Source organism: Oncorhynchus clarkii, chromosome 18 (assembly GCF_045791955.1).
Source record: "Oncorhynchus clarkii lewisi isolate Uvic-CL-2024 chromosome 18, UVic_Ocla_1.0, whole genome shotgun sequence".
Taxonomy (NCBI): Eukaryota; Metazoa; Chordata; class Actinopteri; order Salmoniformes; family Salmonidae; genus Oncorhynchus; species Oncorhynchus clarkii.
The window spans coordinates 31,511,243-31,533,386 of NC_092164.1; the positions used below are offsets into that span (position 1 = coordinate 31,511,243).

Here is a 22,144-nt window from a genome sequence, read left to right on the forward strand (position 1 = left end):
AAAAATACACATGGAATTATAGATATACTTCTCCTTAATGCAACCGCTGTGTCAGATTTCAAAAAAGCTTTATGGAAAAAGCAAACCATGCAATAATCTGAGAACGGCACTCAGAAAACATTTATATATATACGCCATGTTGGAGTCAACAGAAACGAGAAATAACATTATAAATATTCACTTACCTTTGATGATCTTCATCAGAATGCACTCCCAGAAATCCTAGTTCCACAATAAATGTTTGATTTGTTCGATAATGTCCATCATTTATGTCCAAATTGCTACTTTTGTTAGCACGTTTGGTAAACAAATCAAAACTGATGAAGCGCGTTCACTAGTTGCAGACGAAATGTCAAAACGTTCCGTTACAGTCCTTTAGAAACATGTCAAACGATGTATGGAATCAATCTTTAGGATATTGTTTTACATAAATCATCAATAAGGTTCCAACTGAGAATTCCTTTGTCTTCAGAAAAGCAAAGGAACGCAGCTCCCTCTCATGTGAAATGTGCGTGACCAGCCTGTGGCACTCTGCCAGACACCTGACTCATTCCCCTCTCATTCGGCTCCACTTCACAGTAGAAGCCTCAAACAAGTTTCTAAAGACAGTTGACATCTAGTGGAAAGCTTAGGGGATGTGCAACTTGACCAATATCCCACTGTGTATTCGATAGGGGCTGAGTTGAAAATCGACCAACATCATATTTCCCACTTCCTGTTTGGATTTGTTCTCAGGTTTTTGCTTGCCATATGAGTTCTGTTATACTCACAGACATCATTCAAACAGTTTTAGAAACTTCAGAGTGTTTTATATCCAATACTAATAATAATATGCATATATTAGCAACTGGGACTGAGGAGCAGGCAGTTTACTCTGGGCACCTCTGGGCACCTTTTCATCCAAACTACTCAATACTGCCCCTGCAGCCATAAGAAGTTAACTGACTTGCCTAGTTAAATAAAGGTTACACACACACACCACACTGACTAAAAATAAATGTTTGGGGCATTTACATATGTCACCATTACCAGTAAATCATAATCAAACCTATTTCTTTCACTCACTTGCTGTGCTGTTTCGTTGTTCATTTGTTCAGTCATTTCATTCTCAACCAGGATTTCTATGGAACGCCGTTTGGGTCTTGCGTGTCAAAAAACACTATTTGATGTGTCAAATAACACTATTTGACCAATCAGGACCTTATTATGACTGCAAGTTACATAATAATAATAATAATAATTTTACGCGTTCCTGCATTTTTTACGTAGTTATTACACATTACACACATTATTACACATTACACATTGATTGATCACTCGTATTTCAAATAATTTAACGCATTCATATATTTTTTACGTAGTTACTACACATTGATTACACTATCCCTTGTATTTCATATGTCACAACGATTCATCGATACATATGCTATGATGCTGATAAAGTTGTCTCACTCACCTACAGTGCTGGTCATAAAAAAAAGCTAGCTAGCTCATGGATGCAAACAATGTTCTTCCCCAAAAACATAGCAAAACGACAATCTGTTTCAGTAGCTAAAGTTAGCTAGCTAACTATATAGCTAGGTGTCATCATCTGAAATAACCCTAAGTTATAAGACCGTTCTTATTTGATTAATGGTGGTAGGACCCATTTATGTGAAGCTAGCCACAATAAGGATTAGCCACAATAGTAGACTTTGCGGTTAGCCTTCAAAATAAAAGTATGGCATAATTATACTATTTGTATTAATTTGCATCACTCTCAATTATATACTTTTATTTTGAAGGCAAATAGCAAATTCCACTATTGTGCCTAATCCTTATTGTGGCTAGCTTCACAACACATAACCGGTTCGGTAGAGCCTCACTAGCCAGAAGAAGCTAGCTGACCGCTTATAACGTTAGTTTTGGGCAACAGGGTTAAATAGCTGGCAAGCCTTTTATTTTCAAGTTCATTTTCAATAGGCGAACAACAAGTGGCAACCTAGCTAACACTTACTCACAAGGATTCTTAAATCATTGCTAAGAATGAAAATGACTGCAGTTTCTACTGGTCATTGTTTTCAGGCTGGTCGTATTGGTGCTAGCTAGGTACCAAGCTAAAGCTAGCTACCCCAGAAGTTGTGGTCAAACAAATTATGCTTTATTACCAACGCGGTATTATAAACACATTGTTTGTTGCTGGTGTTTCCATGTTTGCAGACTTTTTATATACAGCTTTGACAGTGCTACTGTATCTTTTTTTGACACGCAAAGACCCAAAAGGCATTCCATAGTATGTACAGTATGTCGTGAAGCTAATAGCAGTGACGCTATTACTGTGTAACTCTAGTAGGGCAACGTCTAAAAAATAGTGCACTTGGTAGTGTGTACCGCTGCTCAATCAGTCGGCGAAAGCCAACATCATCCACGACAGAGAACGGTTGTTTGTTATCTTGGCTTTAATGGATTTCGCCTTTGAGTTGTCTCTCTGAAATGTTCTTACTCTTTCAAATGACTGCTGGACTTGTTGACTGCTTGATCCACACAGCAGACATTGTGGGCTAGGTTAGGAATGCTGTGTTGCACGTCTAGTGACATCGATTTTTAACATCGGCGTTAAACTGGACCTCGGGCCGATACCGATGTTGGCATTTTTAGCTAATATCGTCCGATTCCGAAATGTTCACTGATATATCGTGCATCCCTAATTACTACTACACATGGTACGCTGTTTATGTGTGCATTATAATTCATTTGATTAAATTAAGCTTGTTTCACAATAGTAGTGGTCCCAGCAATCTATATCACAACCAACTTGTACTGCAGTACTGGTGAAAGTTGACACTTCTAGATGAATGTTTGGTGGATGTTCCACCTTAAAGGCATTTCCTGGTGTGACCATACGTTGGCGTTTGCTACTATTAAACATTAAAAGCCATCCACAGGAATAGGAGCCCGAGACCACACGAATACTCAGAATCGGCCAACCATCGAAACCCCATACGTTTAATTTCCTATTGCATAAGACCCGGCTTTGCAAATTCCTCGCTGTGGTGTTCCACGAATCTTCATTAAGCTGTCACCCATGGTTGATATTAAATGTTTAACACAATGGTGGATGTTTGTGGTGAACATGCAGCAGGATTCAATTAGGGGGATAGTGGGATCCTTGGGCAAAGAAATGAACGTCTTGTCTTCTTACTATTATGTGAGGCCTCAGCTTTACATGGGAGTAGTGTCACTTAGGCTGTGTTTACACAGGCAGCCCAAATCTGATCTTTTGCCAATAATTGGTCTTTTGACCAATCAGATCTTTTGCCCATCATTGGGCAAAAGACCAGAGTTGGACTGCCTGTGTAAACGCAGCCATATTGTGATATGTAATGGAGGATTTGAAGACACCTTGTCTGTGAAATTGTTGTTCAGTGGATCGTGTTGCACCTGTTTTTGTCTCTCACTGTGATTAGTCTGTGACTAGGCTGAGCAGGGAACATAACTCATCTCGTAGCCAGGGTTGTAAATATTACCCCTTAATTCATGACAGTTCAGTCTGATCATGTCTGGTTCTAGACACACACACACACGGATGGGAGCGAGAACACACACTCACCGATGGATTTTCATATGTGAATTGAAGCTGCTTGGGGCTTTAGTATCAACTTAAAAACACCCAAAACATCTGTAAAACATTACCCCTGATTATTTGCTCTTTCAACGCAACCTAGAATATGAGCATAAGTGATGTTTGTACATGAACCTTCTGGAAATGAAAGAGCTGATAAGGTCTCCTCTCTAATGAAGTTGTGAGGCCACCAATGCACAGACACACACACACATGTACAGTACACACATGCACACACACACACACGCATGCATGCACACAGACATGCACGCATGGGAGCAGGAACACTCGCACTCACTCACTCACCCACTCACACACACACATAGACACACATTGCTCGCAGGCTCAGTTGTGTGATCACATCTGCACTTCCCAGCTGCTCTACTGTGTTCAGAGCTTCCAGCTGCATTGTTCTGGGCCTGTTCTGGTCTGTGGGTGGTGCCTCCCTCTCCATGGACTGACTGATACAGACAGCATAGCGTGAGGGAAGCAGAGCAGGCGTTAAGCAACACACCTTGTTACTGTAAGTAATGACAAGGTCTTCAGCCATCTCGCCCCACAGCTGTGTCTGACTTCCTTTTGCTGGGGAAGCAGAGGAGAATGTAATGAAATGTACTTCAGCTGAACTATAGTTGCTGCTGGATCGTTTGTACTCTAGAAATGAGCTGAATTGTTGCAGGGAATTTTTTTCCATGATTCTCCACTTTCTTATTTTTGGACCTTCCACAATGTGTTGTTGTGGCACTATGAAATCACTTCTTCAACTAGTGTTGTTATGGGACAAGAGCTTGATGGTTCACTTCCATGTCGGCACACCACCATCACTGTACTCCTGACACATTATTGAACCTTTGGTTACCTTTGTGAAACATCAAGCTCTTCAATGGAACCAGTGCCCAATTGTATAACCAAACCAAGTCCTAGGCTTACTACCAAAGCACACAATATTGACATGTGGGATTATGGAAACGTCTCAACCGCTCTGCAGTCTCCAGCAGAGATCCAGTTTGACGCAGACCTTGGTTCAAATACTATTTGAGGTCTTTCAAAATACATTGAGCGTTTGCTATAGTCTGCCTGTGGTGCCAGACGGCCAGGGTTTGCAGTTTTGTGACTATTCTATTGGTCCATTACGCCAGGTACTGTCAGCACAGATAACGTCGTTTGAAATGATTTAAAATTGTATTTGAACCCAGGTCTGGCATGTGTAGTTGTAATGTTGCCACATTGCTCGTTTCAACGCAGCGATCGTTAGTTTGTTGTGTGAAAGGAAATGTAGAGCTTTGGTTTGTAGGAGACGTTCTGCTCCATTTACCAGCTCTCTTTGATGACTTCAGCAGCACTAATTATACAGGCGCCCGCCCGCCGCCGTCACCACGGATGCAATCTCTAAGTGCGTCACCCCCCAACCTTTTACTCTGATATCTCAATGCATCGCTACGGAGTCGCTTACCAGCCTCCACAATGTCTCACTAGAATAATGCTGAACCTAGCCTATGTTTTATGATGGTGTTCTATGGAAATGGCTCTTGGGAAGGTATATAAAGGGAAGTTCACAGTAATATGTAACATACGTTTGGGTCTCCGTAGATTGCTTTGTCGTCTGATGTGATATCTGGGTAAGGTAAATAAATCCTTACATGAAAGCCAATGTTTCTCTGTAAAGGAATGCATGCTACTCGCCTGTAGTGTCAGATTCTATTGGGGCCTCAATTCATCGGGAAATATCACTGTTGAATTTTTTTACACGAGTGTACATTGGACTTGCTAATATTATAAGATGAACAGTTGTACTTTTAATCTTCATAGTCATGCATGCGCATATCTTTACATATTACATTTCAGTCATTTAGATGATGCTCTTATCCTGAGCCACTTACAGTTAGATCATTCGTCGAAAGGTAGCTAGGTAAGACAACCACGTATCCCAGTCATAGTAAGGAAACCTTTCTTCTATAAAGCTGCGATTAGAAAAGTCTGTGCAAGTTAAAAAAAGACGTGCGAATGTTAAGTGCAAGAAAGGCGAGGGTGTTCATTTATTATAGATTTTTTTTGCCATTGTTCTACCCAGACACAGACTGTCTCTGCTGGGCTTGATACTTTGCATGCAGACAATGAGACACAAGGGGAGTTTTGGTTTGTCGAGGGCTGGAATAAGGTTCTGCTCCATTTACCTTTCTGAAACATTTTCCCCTCAGAATGGGACTCTCTCTCTCGCTCTCTATTCTCATTCAACTGTGATGTTTTGTCATTCCACCTCATTCCAAAATGGCTTGACGGAGCTTTACCTCCTCACTGCTGTCCGCCCACTCCATCCTGGTCATTTCACAGCTACATTTCTCCACTTTATTCACTGTTGCCTTCAGGCATGTCTCAAGTAGCGAGGGAATGACCCCTGTCATTACCCCTCTCTAAATGGCCGTCGCCAACTGGTCAAGTTGCAGTCGGGAAGCCCAGCCTACTTCTACAATTTGTCTTCTTAAAATTGATTTGAAACCTAACCTTAACCACACTGCTAGACTTATGCTTAAGCCTAACTTTAAATTAAGACCCTAAAGCAAATGTTTGTTTTCATACATTTGTACCATCTAACCAATTTTGACTTTGCAGCTTGACCATGTAGTGAGAACCTCTCTAAACCCCTGCTCTTTGTCTCTCTTCCTACCTGTCCATCTCACACCACCTCAGCCATGCCAGCCCCTGCCATGTCCCTAGCAACCTCACACACCTCCTATGACACTCTGAACAGAGTGCCCCTCAGGTTGCTTCATGGCTATTGGATTATAGGTTTTTGCCTCCAGCCTATGTGTGTTCAATTAGGATTAAGGTTAGAATTAGGGCAAGGAAATCTGATCCTGGAACTGTGCTGAATGGCACTTCACTCCTCGGCACATGGTGGTGTCAGAACAAACTGACCCTCACATACTACGGTCTCTCTGACTGCGGTGATACAGTACCTCACACAAACCCACAGCTGCAGGCCAGCTGACGTGACTCACATAAACTTACACAGACTGGATCACAGACTCTCGGACACACGCATGCACGTATGACGCAAGCACTCATGACACACACACACACACACACACACACACACACACACAAACACACACACACACACACACACACACACACACACACACACACACACACACACACACACACACACACACACACACACACACACACACACACACACACACACACACACACTCCCGCTCACACTCCGACAGCTTAGCCCCAGGCCTCCTTTCTCAGTACAAGATCGTTCATAACAGCTCAGGTTATTCTGAGAAGCTTCTAATCAGAGAACGAAAGAGAGGGAGTTCTAACTACAATAGTTACTCTACCTTTCATAGGTCTCAGGTTTCTTACTCGTTGGTGCTGGGAGACCTCCACCTTCTTCTTCTTGGCTTCCTTGGATGGCAGTAAATGAGTCACAGGAAGGGGAGTAATGCAGAACAACAACGTTGGGCACTCGCGGAGGTCAGGTTCTCGAGCTCCCAGTAGAACCTCTGTCAACGTCTGCAGTATTTTTCCACGAATTAAGAGGCCCTGTGCTGCTCCCCACATTCCCACCCCCTCTCCCATCACCCTTCCTTGGCTCGGTACCGGCCCTCCCTCGAATTCCAAGCATCTGGTCAGTTCTAGGAAACGCCTACGACCGTCAAATGGAGGGACATGGGAGCCTCGTGTTTGTACCGAGCCCTGTGAATAATGTGTCACTCATAGAGAAGTTGTTGCTTGAGTAGCCGGGGAGTCTCGGTCTTGGTTGTCAATAGAGATCTTCTAGGAATTCTGGGGGAGAGTAGTAGTTTCTGTTCTGCTTTGACTCCCCACTCTTTGTAGCTTTCTATCTCATTCCTGTCTCTTTTCAGTGTGGATTCAGGGACATTAGTAGGATATTCCTCCCGAGTCAGATAAACAGGTCAATAAACACAAAAGGGCAGGTAATTAAAGTATTTACGGAACACTCAAAAATCTCTGGCAATCAAAGAAAATATACAGTAACTTGCCATGTCATTTTACTTTCCCATATACATTTGCCTGTGAATGTAGCTATAATTTGGTACATTTTCTAATACCAATAAAACATGTTGACAGTGGCATTAAAGTCAGGTCTACTCTCGAGAAGTAATGTCTCCTCTCACAATGAAGTCGATGACCAAGGCGAGCGTTGCTATTACAGTTTTTTTCGATTGCTAAACGACAGTGGGCACAACTGGAGTCACATGTGCAAAACTCTAACTACAGTCTGCACTACCAACAGTCACCTGAGCTAAACAGTTCACATCACCTGCAAAACTCATTCCAAGCAACACAACTCTTAACACATGGCTCAAAACACGCTCAGTGCAGCCAAACACTATGCACAACCCTCACTGAGATAACACACACTGTCACTCAGAACACACTGAGAGTAAAAACACTAGCATCAAACACCAATACAGAAAATACAAACTTTTCTTCTTTACAGTTTGAACAATTTCAGTGACTTCATGCAAAGTAATATTTTCTTCAAAGAAAAGAGTGACATTCACATGATTTATTAAAATTTTTAGAACATAACAATTCTTTAAGGTAAATGAAAATTAGCAGTTTGAATAGTTTCAATAGTCTGTAGTAATTTACGGAATTACAGTAATGAGAAAAAAAGGTAGAAACTAAAAGTACATACTGTAATTCGAACAAATAATTGAGGGGCTAATCCTGCCTCTCTCTAGCATCAGGCCACAGGTTTTCTTCAACACCACATCTAATGTTTTCTCTTGCCATGCACCTGGGGAAGAACCTTCTGGAGTGCCTTATCCATCCCTGGCAGTCCTCTGGACTCGTGTCCTCACATCCGGCACGCATGGCTTCCAAAAGAGACATTTGGTCATGTGGGTGGTGACCAAACACTTTCCACCCCCAGGCAGAGAAAAACTCCTCTATTGGGTTGAGGAAGGGTGAATATGCAGGCAGGTACAAAACCATAAATCTGTGATGTGCTGCAAACCAATCTGTGACAGCTGCAGAGTGGTGAAAAGCAACGTTATCGCAAACTATGACAAAAACTTGGGGGTTTCTTACTGGCTCCCCCTGTTCTGCTGGCACTAGCTGAGCATAGAGCTGTTCTAGGAAAGCTATAAGCATTTCTGTGTTGTATTGGCCAATGAGTGGTGTGTTGAGAAGCAAACCATCATTGGCCATTGCAGCACACATGGTGATATTTCCCCCCCTTTGGCCTGGAACCTCCACAGTGGCCCTTTGACCTAAAACATTCCTTCCTCTGCGCCGTGTTTTGGCAAGGTTAAATCCAGCTTCATCGATAAATACAAATGAATGTGGTCTTTCCAGTGCTTCCACCTCCATTACTCTCTGAAAAACAGTAAGTGCACAGTTTTACTGTAGAAATGCTAGTGTTTTTTTTTACTGTAAATATTTTGTATAGCTGTGTACGTAACCTCAGACGTCTTACCTGGACATATTGGTATCTTTGCTCTTTTACCCGTTCACTGTTTCTCTCGAACGGTACAGTGTATAACTGTTTCATTGTAACTTGGTGTTTCTTTAGGACTCGAGCAATAGTTGTTGTGCTGACAGAATTAACATTTTCAAATATATCATTATCAGCCAGCACTTTATCTTGAATCTCCCGCAGTTTTATTGCATTGTTGACAACAACCATGTCAACAATAGCATTTTCCTGCGCATCTGAAAATATTTTTCCTCTTCCCCCTGTTGGGGGCAGCCTTTGGGTCCTGTTGTAAAAATATATTTTACAGTCAAACTTACTGTAATATATATCTGTGTAAATATTCTATAATTGCAATACAAAATAGATTCCTGTAATGTTTTCATTTACTGTAAGGATGTAACTCTCATCTGTTTGCATGATGGAAAATTTGCATTACAGATGCCACTGTGGATCTTTGCAGATTGGGTTGCACCCTCAACCCTGCCTCTCTCAATGAGAGACCATGGTTCACGACATGGTCTATAAGTGTAGCCCTTATTTCATCTGAAATAACAGCTCTTTGTCTTCTTTGTCTTCCTCCACGCATCCGCCCTCTCCCTGCCACCCTTCTCCCTCCACGAACCCATCTTCCTTGTTCCATTTCCAAAATGAATCTTTCTGAGCTCTACCTATATATACTGTAATATGTGTGTGTGTTCACTAACAAGTCTAAAACAAGACACCTGCTTAGCCTTTCAGCTGAAATTGCAATCAGCAGTGTTTGAAAGGCACAAGGCTGAAATCTATTCCGTTTTGAATGTGTGGTTCACAGTTTTGACAGCAGTGTGTTAGCATTTGAACAAAGTGCTGTAAATCCACAGTGTTGTGCAGGTTGTGGTTAAAGTCATGGGATAAGTGTGTAGAGTTTTGAAAACTGTGTTCAAGCAATGAAAAACGAACTAGAGTTTGGTCCACATGAACTGCTGCTGTGCAGACTGTAGTTAGAGTTTTGCACATGTGACTCCAGTTGTGTCCACTGTCGTTTAGCAATCGAAAAAAACTGTAATGGTTGTCATCTGGGTTGTTTAGATGAGACTGTGATCACTTTGCACCATGGGAGAACCATCGACAGTGCATTCGCAAAGTATTGAGACCCCTTCAATTTTTCCACATTTTGTTATGTTGCAGCCTTATTCTAAAATGAGTTAAGTGTTTTTTTTCCCTAATCAATCTACAAACAATAGCCCATAATGACAAAGCAAAAACTGTTTTTTTTTTTTTAATTTTTGCAAATGGATATAACAAAATAGGAAATATGACATTTACATAAGTATTCAGACCCTTTACTCAGCACTTTGTTGAAGTACCTATGGCAGCGATTACAGCCTCGAGTCTTCTTAGGTAAAACCTTACAAGCTTGGCACACCTGTATTTGGGGAGTTTCTCCCATTTTTCTCTGCAGATCCTCTCAAACTCTGTCAGGTTGGATGGGGAACGTTGCTGCACAGCTATTTCCAGGTCTCCACAGAGATGTTCGGGTTCAAGTCCGGGCTCTGCCTGTGCCACTCAAGGACATTCAGAGACTTGTCCTGAAGCCACCCCTGTGTTGTCTTGGCTGTATGCTTAGGGTCGTTGTCCTGTTGGAGGTGAACCATCGCCCCAGTCTGAGGTCCTGAGCGCTATGGAGCAGGTTTTCATCAAGGATCTCTATGTACTTTCCTCCGTTCATCTTTGCCTCGATCCTGACTAGTCTCCCAATCCCTGTCACTGAAAAACATCCCTACAGCATGATGCTGCCACCACCATGCTACACCGTAGGGATGGTGCCAGGTTTCCGCCAAACCTGACGCTTGGCATTAAGGCCAAAGAGTTCAATCTTGGTTTCATCAGACTAGATAATCTTGTTTGTCATGGTCTGAGAGTCCTTTAGGTGCCTTTTGGTAAACTCCAAGTGGGCTGTCATGTGCCTTTTACTGAGGATTGGCTTCTGTCTGGCCATTCTACCATAAAAGCCTGATTGGTGGAGTGCTTCTGGAAGGTTGTCCCATCTCCACAGAGGAACTCTAGAGCTCTGTCAAAGTCACCATCGGGTTCTTGGTCACCTCCCTGACCAAGGCCCTTCTCCCCCGATTGCTCAGTTTGGCCAGGCAGCCAGCTCTAGGAAGAGTCTTGGTGGTTCCAAACTTGTTCCATTTAACAATGATGGAGGCCACTGTATTCTTGGGGATCTTCAATGCTGCAGAAATGTTTTGGTACCCTTCCCCAGATGTGTGCCTCGACACAATCCTGTCTCGGAGCTCGACGGACAATTCCTTTCAACTCATGGCTTTGTTTTTGCTCTGACATGCACTGTCAACTGTGGGACCTTATATAGACAGGTTTGTGTGACTTTCCAAATCATGTCCAATCTATTGAATTTACCACAGGTTGACTCCAATCAAGTTGTAGAAACATCTCAAGGATGATGAATGGAAACAGGATGCACCTGAGCTCAATTTCAAGTCTCATAGCGAATGGTCAGAATACTTATGTAAATCAGGTATTTCTGTTTTTACATTTTTATAAATTTGCAAAAAAAATAACATGTTTTCACTTTGTCATAATGGGGTATAGTGTGTAGATTGATGAGGAGCAAATAATAATTGAATACATTTTAGAACAAGGCTGTAATGTAACAAAATGTGGAAAAAGGAAAGGGGTCTGAATATTTTCTGAATGCAATGTATCCTCTCTTTTCCCTTCATATCCCAGAGATGACTCACTGCATGGCAACTGTCTGTGTGTGTGGTCCACTTCTAACCTCTTCCAGCCTGCGTTATGTTATGGCCATGTCTCTATCTGCTCACACCTCACCTTTCAGAGTTCAGACTGTGGGGTTTCCATATGGCCATCCTTCCCTTCGCCTCCTCTCTCCGGCTCTGTCTTCCTGGAAGCTGCAGAGATGAATCAGGGCGTGTGTTTTTTCTGTGCTAGTTTGTGTGCTTTCGAGCGTGCGCGCATGCTCACATTGTGTGTGTGAGTTCCAGTGTGTGCATGTACACGCCTATGTGTGTGAATCAGGGTGGGGAACCTTTGCATTACAAGGAGAAAAAACACCATCCTTCCATCCCTGTTGATTTCTCCATGATGAAACAGCTGGCTTCATGTCACCCCTGTCCTCAAAGTGACGTCAGTCCACTGATTCATCCCAGAGCCCCTATCAGTTTCGATACAGAACTGGCCCGTCCACATTCATCTGCACTCTTCCTTTTTGCTGTGAGGGAATGAAATACAGAGCAGAATATTTGGATGAAAGTTGGGCCTTATTTGCATACCCACCCACATAAGCAGTCTTGAGCCATTCCCTTATAAAACGTCAACATTAGTCCAGGGTATCTGCCCTGTTCCAAGTAGGTCTTGAGTCTCAATTGAAGTCCCAAACCCCTTATGGCACAAAAAATTAGTTAACTGTTAACGTGTCAATCTTGAATAGTTATTTGTGAAGGTATGCACCAAGGCAGTAGATATGACCACACAAAATGTCAGACTGCTCCCCCCCCCACCCTCTATCTTTCTTTCTCTCCCTCTCCATCCCTCCATTCGGTGAGTAACCCTGCCCTGCCAGTCCGTCTGTCCTGGAGCTGTAATCTGCTAATCCACAATCGATATCTGCCTAATCTCTTTTCCACAGATAAAAGCGGCCTTTCTGATAATTATGTTTTCTTCCACACGCCATAGCCCTTCTCTCTCTCGCTGCTTTGTTTCTGTCTGTGGGATGTTTGTATTGATTCAGTTTGCCCACTAACCTGCATGCGTGCTGCCCACATTCATGACCATGTATTCTACTGTAAACCAAAATACATGGTTGAATGAGGACACAAATTGCTATTAGAAATCAATGTGCAAAATGTGGCATAATTGAGCTGGGACCTATTTTTTAAGTGATGCACTGAAAATCGTTAATTTGGTCTGAAAACGTCAATGTTAAAGTTTAATGAGGGGAAAACACCCTCGTGGGTTTGGTGTGTCTGTGTAAATTTTCCCTCAGAAACTGTTGTATTGCTTGACATATCTATCTATATATGTTTGTGCCATTTAAAATGCTTTGCATAACACATTTGTTTTCATAAATAATGCTACAGTTAAATTTCTCACCCTGAAGTCAAGGATCATTTTGCTAATTGAGATGGCTGAAAACAGAAGCCCAGGAATTAGTGGACTCATAGGTTGAGCCACAGTCTGTGTGTGCAGCTGAAGTTTCTCGCAGACCAAAGAGAAGAACCTTTACCATCCTGCTGCTGTCCATTGGACTCCACTGTCATGCTTATAGTCCTCCGTAGTGGGTAGAGCCTGGCCCTTGTAATGCCACGATAGTGGGTTTGATTCCTTGGACCACCTGTACATAAAATATATACACGCATGCCTGTAAGTAGCTTTGGATAAAAGTGTCTGCTAAATGGCATATATTTTAGCAATAAAGCTGAGGGGGTGTGGTATATGGATGTGACATTTATTTCACATTGGTAACCAGTTTATAAAATATACTATAAACTGGGTTGTTCAAGCCCTGAATTCTGTGGCCAGTATACCACGGATTATAGCATCTAACGGTGTCCGTTTGTAGCTGGTAGTATATATAGAGAGTGATTTTTCCCTCAAGCACTCTTTACCCCAACACCACGTGATGTCTCTCTGCTCTGAACGGCCACATACTCTGCACATCTGATGTGGGTGGAAAGTGTTCTCTATGTTGTCTTTTCATAGTGAGAAGAGCTTAATTGGTCAGGTAGAATGCTCTATGTTGGGAAACATTGCTCCCTATGTCGAGGCAAAGCACCCAGAGTGGCTATTTAGAAGGATCTTAAGTCACGTTTGTATTTGAATGTTTTTCAGTGTTGGTCTCTCATGGTTACACAGAAAAACAAGTCTGTCTGCTTGCATTTAACAAGCACAATACATTTGCAACTTGATTATATACTGTATACTGTATTCTACTGTATTTTAGTCGATGCCTGTATTCCGGCATTGCTCATCCTAATATTTCTATATTTCTTAATTCCATTCTTTTGCTTTTAGATGTGTGTATTGTTGTGAATTGTTAGATATTACTGCACTTTTGGAGCTAGGAACACAAGCATGTCACTACACTTGCAATAACATCTGCTAAATAGGTTTATGTGACCAATACAATTTTAATGAATTTGATTTGATTTCAATTATACAGGATGTTGATATACTGTCACTACGGACAATGTCTTTTACTTCCAAGAGAAAAGTGAATGCTTGAAACATACCTTTTCAGACTTTACCAATGAACCCGGAAGAAAAACCTACCGTTATCTTATAGTTTTATAAAGATATGGAGTAATATTCAAGGTTACTGATTGGTTCAGAAGTCAAATCAGACCACATTGATGAAGGAGAGTTTGAACCAGGCGTTAGGTCCTTTGGCAGCCAGTAGGGGGAATCGACTCCACACGCTACTGGCTGCCTGCCGTCCCCCTCTCCCCGCTCCTTTCTCTGGCTGTGGAAATACTGCAGCCCCCTGGTCTATGTCTGGATCTCTTTCTTGCTCGGAGCCGACTCAAGTCCCTCCTACCGGCTGCGGAAGGAGGAGGCAGTCAGCTCACAGTGCAGGACGAGCCCCCTTTACCGCCCTGTTACAGTGTGGAAGAGAGAGAGAGAGAGAGAGAAAGAGAGAGAGAGAGAGAGAGAGAGAGAGAGGCAGGCTGCTGGGAGGAGTGACTGAGAGCGAAGCAGGCAAGAAGAAACAAGGAACACATTTTAGAAGAGCAGGAAAAGGGAGGATCGCAGACAGGAGACTCTCTGGATTGTCTGTCTGTTGGGCACCTGGAACACTGTCATTGTGCTTCTCATTATATTTTTTTCTCTCTTTTCCTCTGAACCAGTGGACCGGTGGAGATTCCTTTTTTTCTTGGTGCCATATCAATTAGGAGCTGGGATTGTTTCTGTGTAATCTGCTCTTCTCTGGCTGAACTGTTACACACTGAGATTGCTCCTGCCTGATACTGACTCTTCCCAAAGTGTATCTGTTAGCACGCCGCTGAGGATATATCCTGTGTCCGACAGTACAACACAGAGCAGCTGGGATATCAGACTACAGAGGAGAGAGAGAAAGAGAGAGAGAGAGAGAGCTGTGAGAGAGAGCAGCCGATTGAGCGACAGAGAGTGTGAGAGAGGTTGAAGCCGAGCAGCGAGGTAAGCTATAGCAAGACAGCTTAAATAGAAAAGTGATCTATCTATCCTCCCCCTTTTCCTTGTCTTTCCTTTTCTCCTCTCCCACACTGTCCTGTGCCAGCAATTTGTTCGCAGGACTGCCTAAAGCCACTGCCACCTGCTCCTCCTCATCCTTCTCCTCCTCCTCTACCTCTCTTCTCACGCGTTACTATCCGACACCAGCCAGTGAGGGACAGACAGGACACGCAGCAGATTCCGTTTGTAACACTCCAGGAGATTTAACTAAAAGGCGTCGTCAGGCAGGAGCTACCCCCACAGAGGCAACCCCTCTCCCCAGCCACTCTCTGTCAGACGAACCCTGCCTGCTCCGGAGGACCAGCAGTGATACAAGACACCAGTGTGGACGGGGGAAAAAAAGGGACCTACAGTCAGAGAGCCAAGCCCCAGTACTACTACCGCTCGTCCTCCGCCTCCGCGCAACCATTCCCTGCCACGGCGCTAAGGATTCCAGCTACATGGGCAAGCGATTGGAACAGCAACCAATGTACCCTCAGTACACATACTACTACCCCCACTACCTCCAGACCAAGGTAGGACACCCATCACTTCAGTACCTTTAACCTCCCTTCCTCCCCCCATCCTCCTCCTCCCACCTCCCTCGTCAGTAAACTTTAAGCTCCCTCCCTCCCCCATCCTCCTCCTCCCCCCTCCCTCGTCAGTAAACTTTAACCTCCTCCCACATCCTACATCCCTACCCCAAACCCCCTTCCCTCCTCCATCCTCCTCACCCCCCCTCGATTGCTCCTCCTGTCAAGCCGCTGAGTGGGGATGTGGTGTGATGGATGACTGGCCTTGGCCGTGATGGTTTCATATGGCAAGTGGCTTGCTGGGGTTTGCATGTCTCTGTCACTTGGTGAGGGATCACAATGCTAGTATGTCCGCCCTCGGTACGGCTAGTGGAGCTGTCCGGAAGGTTGATTAATTGAGGCTAACTGGATTGGAGTTTTATAGTGAGAACCACAATGGAAATAAGCCTACAGGCTTTATTGTGTTTTTAATGTATGTAATGTTGTCTACGGCTGGAGGAGCCTACCGCTTTCAATTATCTAACATGCTGACCAGACCGCTCGTGTACCATTGCGTTTATGTTGATTTTGTCCAACCACCCTAGACACGATCAGGACACGCAGGTTGAAATATTGAATTGAACTCTGAACCAACTATATTAACTTGGGGACATGTCAAAAAGCATTAAACATTCATGGCAATTTAGCTAGCTAGCTTGCTGTTGCTACCTAATTTGTCCTAGGATAAAAACATTTGGTTGTTATTTTGCCTGAAATGCAGAAGCTCATCTACTCCGACAATTAGTCCACAGATAAAAGAGTAAACTGAATTCGTTTCTCGTCATCTCTCCTCTTTCAGGCTCTTCTTCTACTTTGGACTTGTTTACAGAAATATTATTTCAGTTATAATTCACTGTATCACAATTCCAGTGGGTCAGAAATGTACATACACTAAGTTGACTGTGCCTTTAGACAGCTTGGAAAATTCAACAAAATGATGTCATTGCTTTAGAAGCTTCTGATAGGCTAATTGACATATTTTGAGTCAATTGCAGGTGTACCTGTGGATGTATTTCAAGGCCTACCTTCAAACTCAGTGCCTCTTTGCTTGACATCATGGGAAAATTTAAAGAAATCAGCCAAGACCTAAGAAAAAAAATTGTAGACCTCAACACAAGTCTGGTTCATCCTTGGGAGCAATATTCAAATGCCTGAAGGTACCACATTCATCTGTACAAACAATAGTATGCAAGTATAAACACCATGGGACCACACAGCCATACATCCTCAGGAAGGAGATGTGTTCTGTCTCCTAGAGATGAATGTACTTTGGTGCGAAAAGTGCAAATCAATTCCAGAACAACAGCAAAGGACCTTGTGAAGATGCTGGAGAAAACAGGTACAAAAGTATCTATATCCACAGTAAAACGAGTCCTATATCAACATAACCTGAAAGGCTGCTCAGAAAGGAAGAAGCCACTGCTCCAAAACCGCCATAAAAAAGCCAGACTAAGGTTTGCAACTGCACATGGGGACAAAGATCCTACTTTTTGGAGAAATGTCCTCTGGTCTGATGAAACAAAAATATAACTATTTGGCCATAATGACCATCGTTATGTTTGGAGGAAAAAGGGGGAGGCTTGCAAGAGCACAATCCCAACCGTGAAGCACAGGGGTGGCAGCCTCATGATGTGGGGGTGATTTGCTGCCGGAGGGACTGGTACACTTCACAAAATAGATGGCATCATGAGGGGGGAAACTTATGTGGATATATGGAAGCAACATCTCAAGACATCAGTCAGGAAGTTAAATCTTGTTCGCAAATGGGTCTTCCAAATGGACAATGACCCCAAGCATATTTCAAAAGTTGTGGCAAAATTGCTTAAGGATAACAAAGTCAAGGTATTGGAGTGGTCATCACAAAGCCCTGACCTCAATCCTAAATTAAATTTGTGGGCAGAACTGAAAAAGCGTGTGCGAGCAAGGAGGCCTACCAACCTGACTCAGTTACACTCAGTTTGACCCAAGTTAAACAATTGACAGGCAATGCTACCAAATACTAATTGAGTGTATGTAAACTTCTGACCTACTGGGAATGTGATGAAAGAAATACAATTTCAAATAAATAATTCTCTCTAGTATTATTCTGACATTTCACATTCTTAAAATAAAGTGGTGATCCTAACTGACCTAAGGCAGGGAATTTTTACAACGATTAAATGTCAGGAATTGTGAAAAACTGAGTTTAAATATATTTGGCTAAGGTGTATGTAAACTTCCGACTTCAACTGTATATGCTCCTAAAAACCAATGAGGAGATGGGATTAGCAGGACTTGCACCGCGTCAAGCCTCACGAATAGAACCAAGTTGTATTTTAGCGCCTGACTACGCAGACACTCGTTGACGCACACGCGAGCAGTGTGTGTGCAATGATTAAATAACACGTTTGTGTACATTTATTTTTGCATCACTCACGCACGTGTTGCGAGCAGTGTGGTCCGCATGTAATACATTCAATCAATCAACCAATGAGATTACTACCCACCAATATCTCCTACCTTTAGTAACACAATAAAAGCCGTATCTCCTATCCTGGCTCAGCAATGCCTTCATCATGATAACCGACATGTTGGCCAGCACGTAGGCTGACAGTAAACTGTCATCCGCCATGGCTGCCCACGTTTGCTCTAGCCGTTGTACGCATCACTAACTCTGGCGTGGAAACCTGGACTCTGGTTGGTGGCTGATGGGGGGACAGTCGAGAAGACTAGAAGTCCTCCGTCATCAATAAGATACACTAATGCAGATAAAGTATTTTGTCATCTTCCCTCCCCATTGTGAAGAGCTGCTGAGGTAGCTAACTAGAGGATACTAGAGGAGAATATCCCCACCTGGTAGCCCACTGGTTTCTCTTCTGATTTATAGTTTAATACATTTGTGCTGCTGCCATATGGTTTCCCTCTCACCCTGCCCCCTCCCCTCTCTATCCCTCTTTCTCCCACCTCTCCCTCCCTCTTTTTCTCTGTCTCATATCTCAGAGGAGCTCATCTCAGGTCTCTCATTCAGGAGTATGCTCTGTTAAGTTCATGTTTTAAGTATCCCTATATTTCTGTCACTACGGTGCCGTCACTCTGTTATTAGTACGCCTGGTGGTAGTCTCACTGTTGATGGACCTGGTCTGAGTGCAATGGCAACCATGTTTTGTGAAAATACGGTGTAATAAACTAGTTGTTGTGTCATTTTAAGTTAACATGCCCCTCATCCCTCCTTTCCTTCCTCTGTCCCTCCCTCCCCACTCCACTGCAACAGGCATCCCCCCACCCCTCTTTATCGTCACCCCCTACTCAAGGTCAGCGCAAACAGGATCTTGCCTCCGTCAGCGATTGATGTATACTTGAGTGCGATATCCATGTCATGCAAACTCGTCCACCCAACAGCTGCGAGCAAGCCAAATAGCAGTGAATTTTCCAAGAAAGGGTTTCATTTTCCTGGCTCGTTACTCCAGCTAGTGCCAATTAGTGGTATGTATACCCTATGTACACTACCGTTCAAAAGTCTGGGGTCACTTAGAAATGTCAACAGTGAAGAGTCTCCTCTTCACTGTAGACGTTGAGATTGGTGTTTTGCGGGTACTATTTAATGAAGCTGCCAGTTGAGGTCTTGTGAGGCATCTGTTTCTCAAACTAGACACTCTAATGTACTTGTCCTCTTGCTCAGAAGTGCACTGGGGCCTCCCACTCCTCTTTCTATTCTGGTTAGGGCTAGTTTGCGCTGTTCTGTGAAGGGAGTAGTACACAGCGTTGTAGGAGATTTTCAGTTTCTTGGCAATTTCTCGCATGGAATAGCCTTCATTTCACAGAACAAGAATAGACTGACGAGTTTCAGAAGAAAGTGCTTTGTTTCTGGCCATTTTGAGCCTGTAATCGAACCCACAAATGCTGATGCTCCAGATACTCAACTAGTCTAAAGAAGGACAGTTTTATTGCTTCTTTAATCGGGACAACAGTTTTCAGCTGTTCTAACATAATTGCAAAAGGGTTTTCTAATGATCAATTAGCCTTTTAAAATGATAAACTTGGATTAGCTAACACAATGTGCCATTGGAACACAGGAGTGATGGTTGCTGATAATGGGCCTCTGTACGGCTATGTAGATATTCCATTAAAAATCAGCAGTTTCCAGCTTCAATAGTCATTTACAACATTAACAATGTCTACACTGTATTTCTGATACATTTGATGTTATTTTAATGGACAGAAAATATGCTTTTCTTTCAAAAACAAATACATTTCTAAGTGACTCCAAAGTTTTGTATGGGACTGTGACCAGGGCCAGTGATGTGAGAGCAGAGGGCTCTCTGTCTCTTTGACAGAGAGTGCAGGGAGGTAGAGCTGCTATCCCATTAATTATCATTGATTGGTAGAGTAGAGGAGAGGGCATTGGCAGTTAGGTGGGCATGTTGGGCCCCAGCATCAGATGGCAGCCGCTTGGCCTCACAGGCAGGACGCCTGAATTAAGCTTCCGTCTGCAGTCATCCATGTCCGTCTGTTAATCTTCATTTCAGCATGCTCTTGATATGGCCTCATTCTCCCAAACGATCATAAATAACTGCAAGCGATGATGAGGGGGGTAGGGATTCTAGAGAACGTAACTCATACCAAGTTGTCCTTTCCGACTCCATTTTATGACGCATATCTGCAATACTTCTCTGTCCGCCGAGGAATATATAGAATCTACAGAACATCTGGGTTCTATTAGGATGAAAAGCATATTAAGAGTTAAACACTGTCTTACGCCTTCTTTGTACGACAGGATTTCATAGTCGAAAAGGTGATTTCAATCTCCATGAAATGTCTCATATCTCCGCATATAATTCAGTGGACCCGCTACTGTTCGATGAGCACATTCCAGTTGACGGCGAGGATTAACATGTACAACTCAGAAATTAGATGAAACAATAACATTTTGGCCCTCTATTGATTAGTGCAGTGGAGCGTAGCATGTGCTTCTCTTGAACAAGATTATTGATTCCTGAAAGAGCATTTTTGTGGCATGTTTTATAAGGGGCGACGGTGAAGGGAGCCTGCAGGACAGTGCGTTGATAAGGGAATCGTTTAAAGGCTGGTTTCTATTCCCATCCGGCTCTATGAATGAACGGAGGCACCACTGAATCTCTCTCAGATACTGTACGATACTTTTTGGATCATAGTGACTAGGATTTCACTGAATTTTCTGTATTTGAGTATTTGTTTGATTTGAATCATAAGTGAATGATAGATATTTCACAAATGAGGAAATTACAGTAAATGTATGTCCCCTGAACAATTAAGCCTCACAGATCAATTATGTCATTTAATGATAGTTATTATGGGTAATGTGTGCATTTCATCCTATAGCTATGTCTGTTGGCAACGTTCTGCATGCCTTGGCATGTCTCATGATGATCCTTATCAACTTGAAGTGACAGCTATTTTTGTTTGCGCCTGAAAAAAATTCCAAAGTACAAGTTGCGGAAGATCAAGATAACGTCACAGTAGATATATTTGAATGTATTTTTTTTTTTAGCCCATGGGAAATCCCTTTTCAATCCATTTCCTTTCGATGAATTGCCTTGCTAATGCAGAGAAAGTCATCATCTTCGGTATAGGCTACAGTAGTCACCTGTATTACAGTAGTCTACTGTAATCTACCGTATTACTATGACACGTCAATCAAGAGATCCGACAGACAGGCAGAGACACACACACACACACGGTCAGCGTTACAGTCACTCTAGTAGAGCATACAGAGAGAACCCGAGAATGCTGAGGAGCAGACACAGAGATAGACACAGGCTAATATGGGCTCCCGAGTGGCGCAGCGGTCTAAACGAAATGAAATGAAAATCAAATTTCATTAGTTGCATGTGCCGAATACGACAACCTTACAGTGAAATGCTTACTTACGAGCCTCCAACCAACAATGCAGTTTCCAAAAATATGGGCAAGAATAAGAGAAAATAGTAACAAGTAATTAAAGAGCAGCAGTAAAACAACAATAGCGAGACTATTTACAGGGGGGTACCGGTACAGAGTCAATGTGAGGGGGCACCGGTTAGTTGAAGTAGTATGTACATGTAGGTAGAGTTATTGAAGTGACAATGCATAGATGACAACAACAGAGAATAGCAGTGGTGTAAATAGGGGGAGAGGGGTGGGGGTCAATGCAAATAGTCTGGGTAGCCATTTGATTAGATATTCAGGAGCTTGGGGGTAGAAGCTGTTAAGAAGCCTCTTGAACCTAGACTTGGCGCTCCGGTACCGCTTGTCGTGCGGTAGCAGAGAGAACAGTCTATGACTAGGGTGGCTGGAGTCTTTGCC

At 43.0% G+C, this 22,144-nt stretch overlaps 1 protein-coding gene across 2 annotated transcripts in view; it reads left to right on the top strand.

Annotated features, from left to right (window-relative positions):
- LOC139373332 (RNA-binding motif, single-stranded-interacting protein 3-like) overlaps window positions 1-22,144 on the top strand; it is a 397,992-nt gene that overhangs the window by 133,199 nt on the left and 242,649 nt on the right. Inside the window, exon 1 of one of the 2 annotated variants that reach the window (XM_071113735.1) lies at window positions 14,680-15,808. The exons of the other annotated variant lie outside the window; for it this stretch is intronic. Coding sequence (XP_070969836.1) covers window positions 15,734-15,808 — 75 coding nt within the window. The 5' untranslated portion in view covers window positions 14,680-15,733. Of the gene's footprint in view, window positions 1-14,679; window positions 15,809-22,144 lie in introns of those variants that run through there. 2 annotated transcript variants of the gene reach the window in all.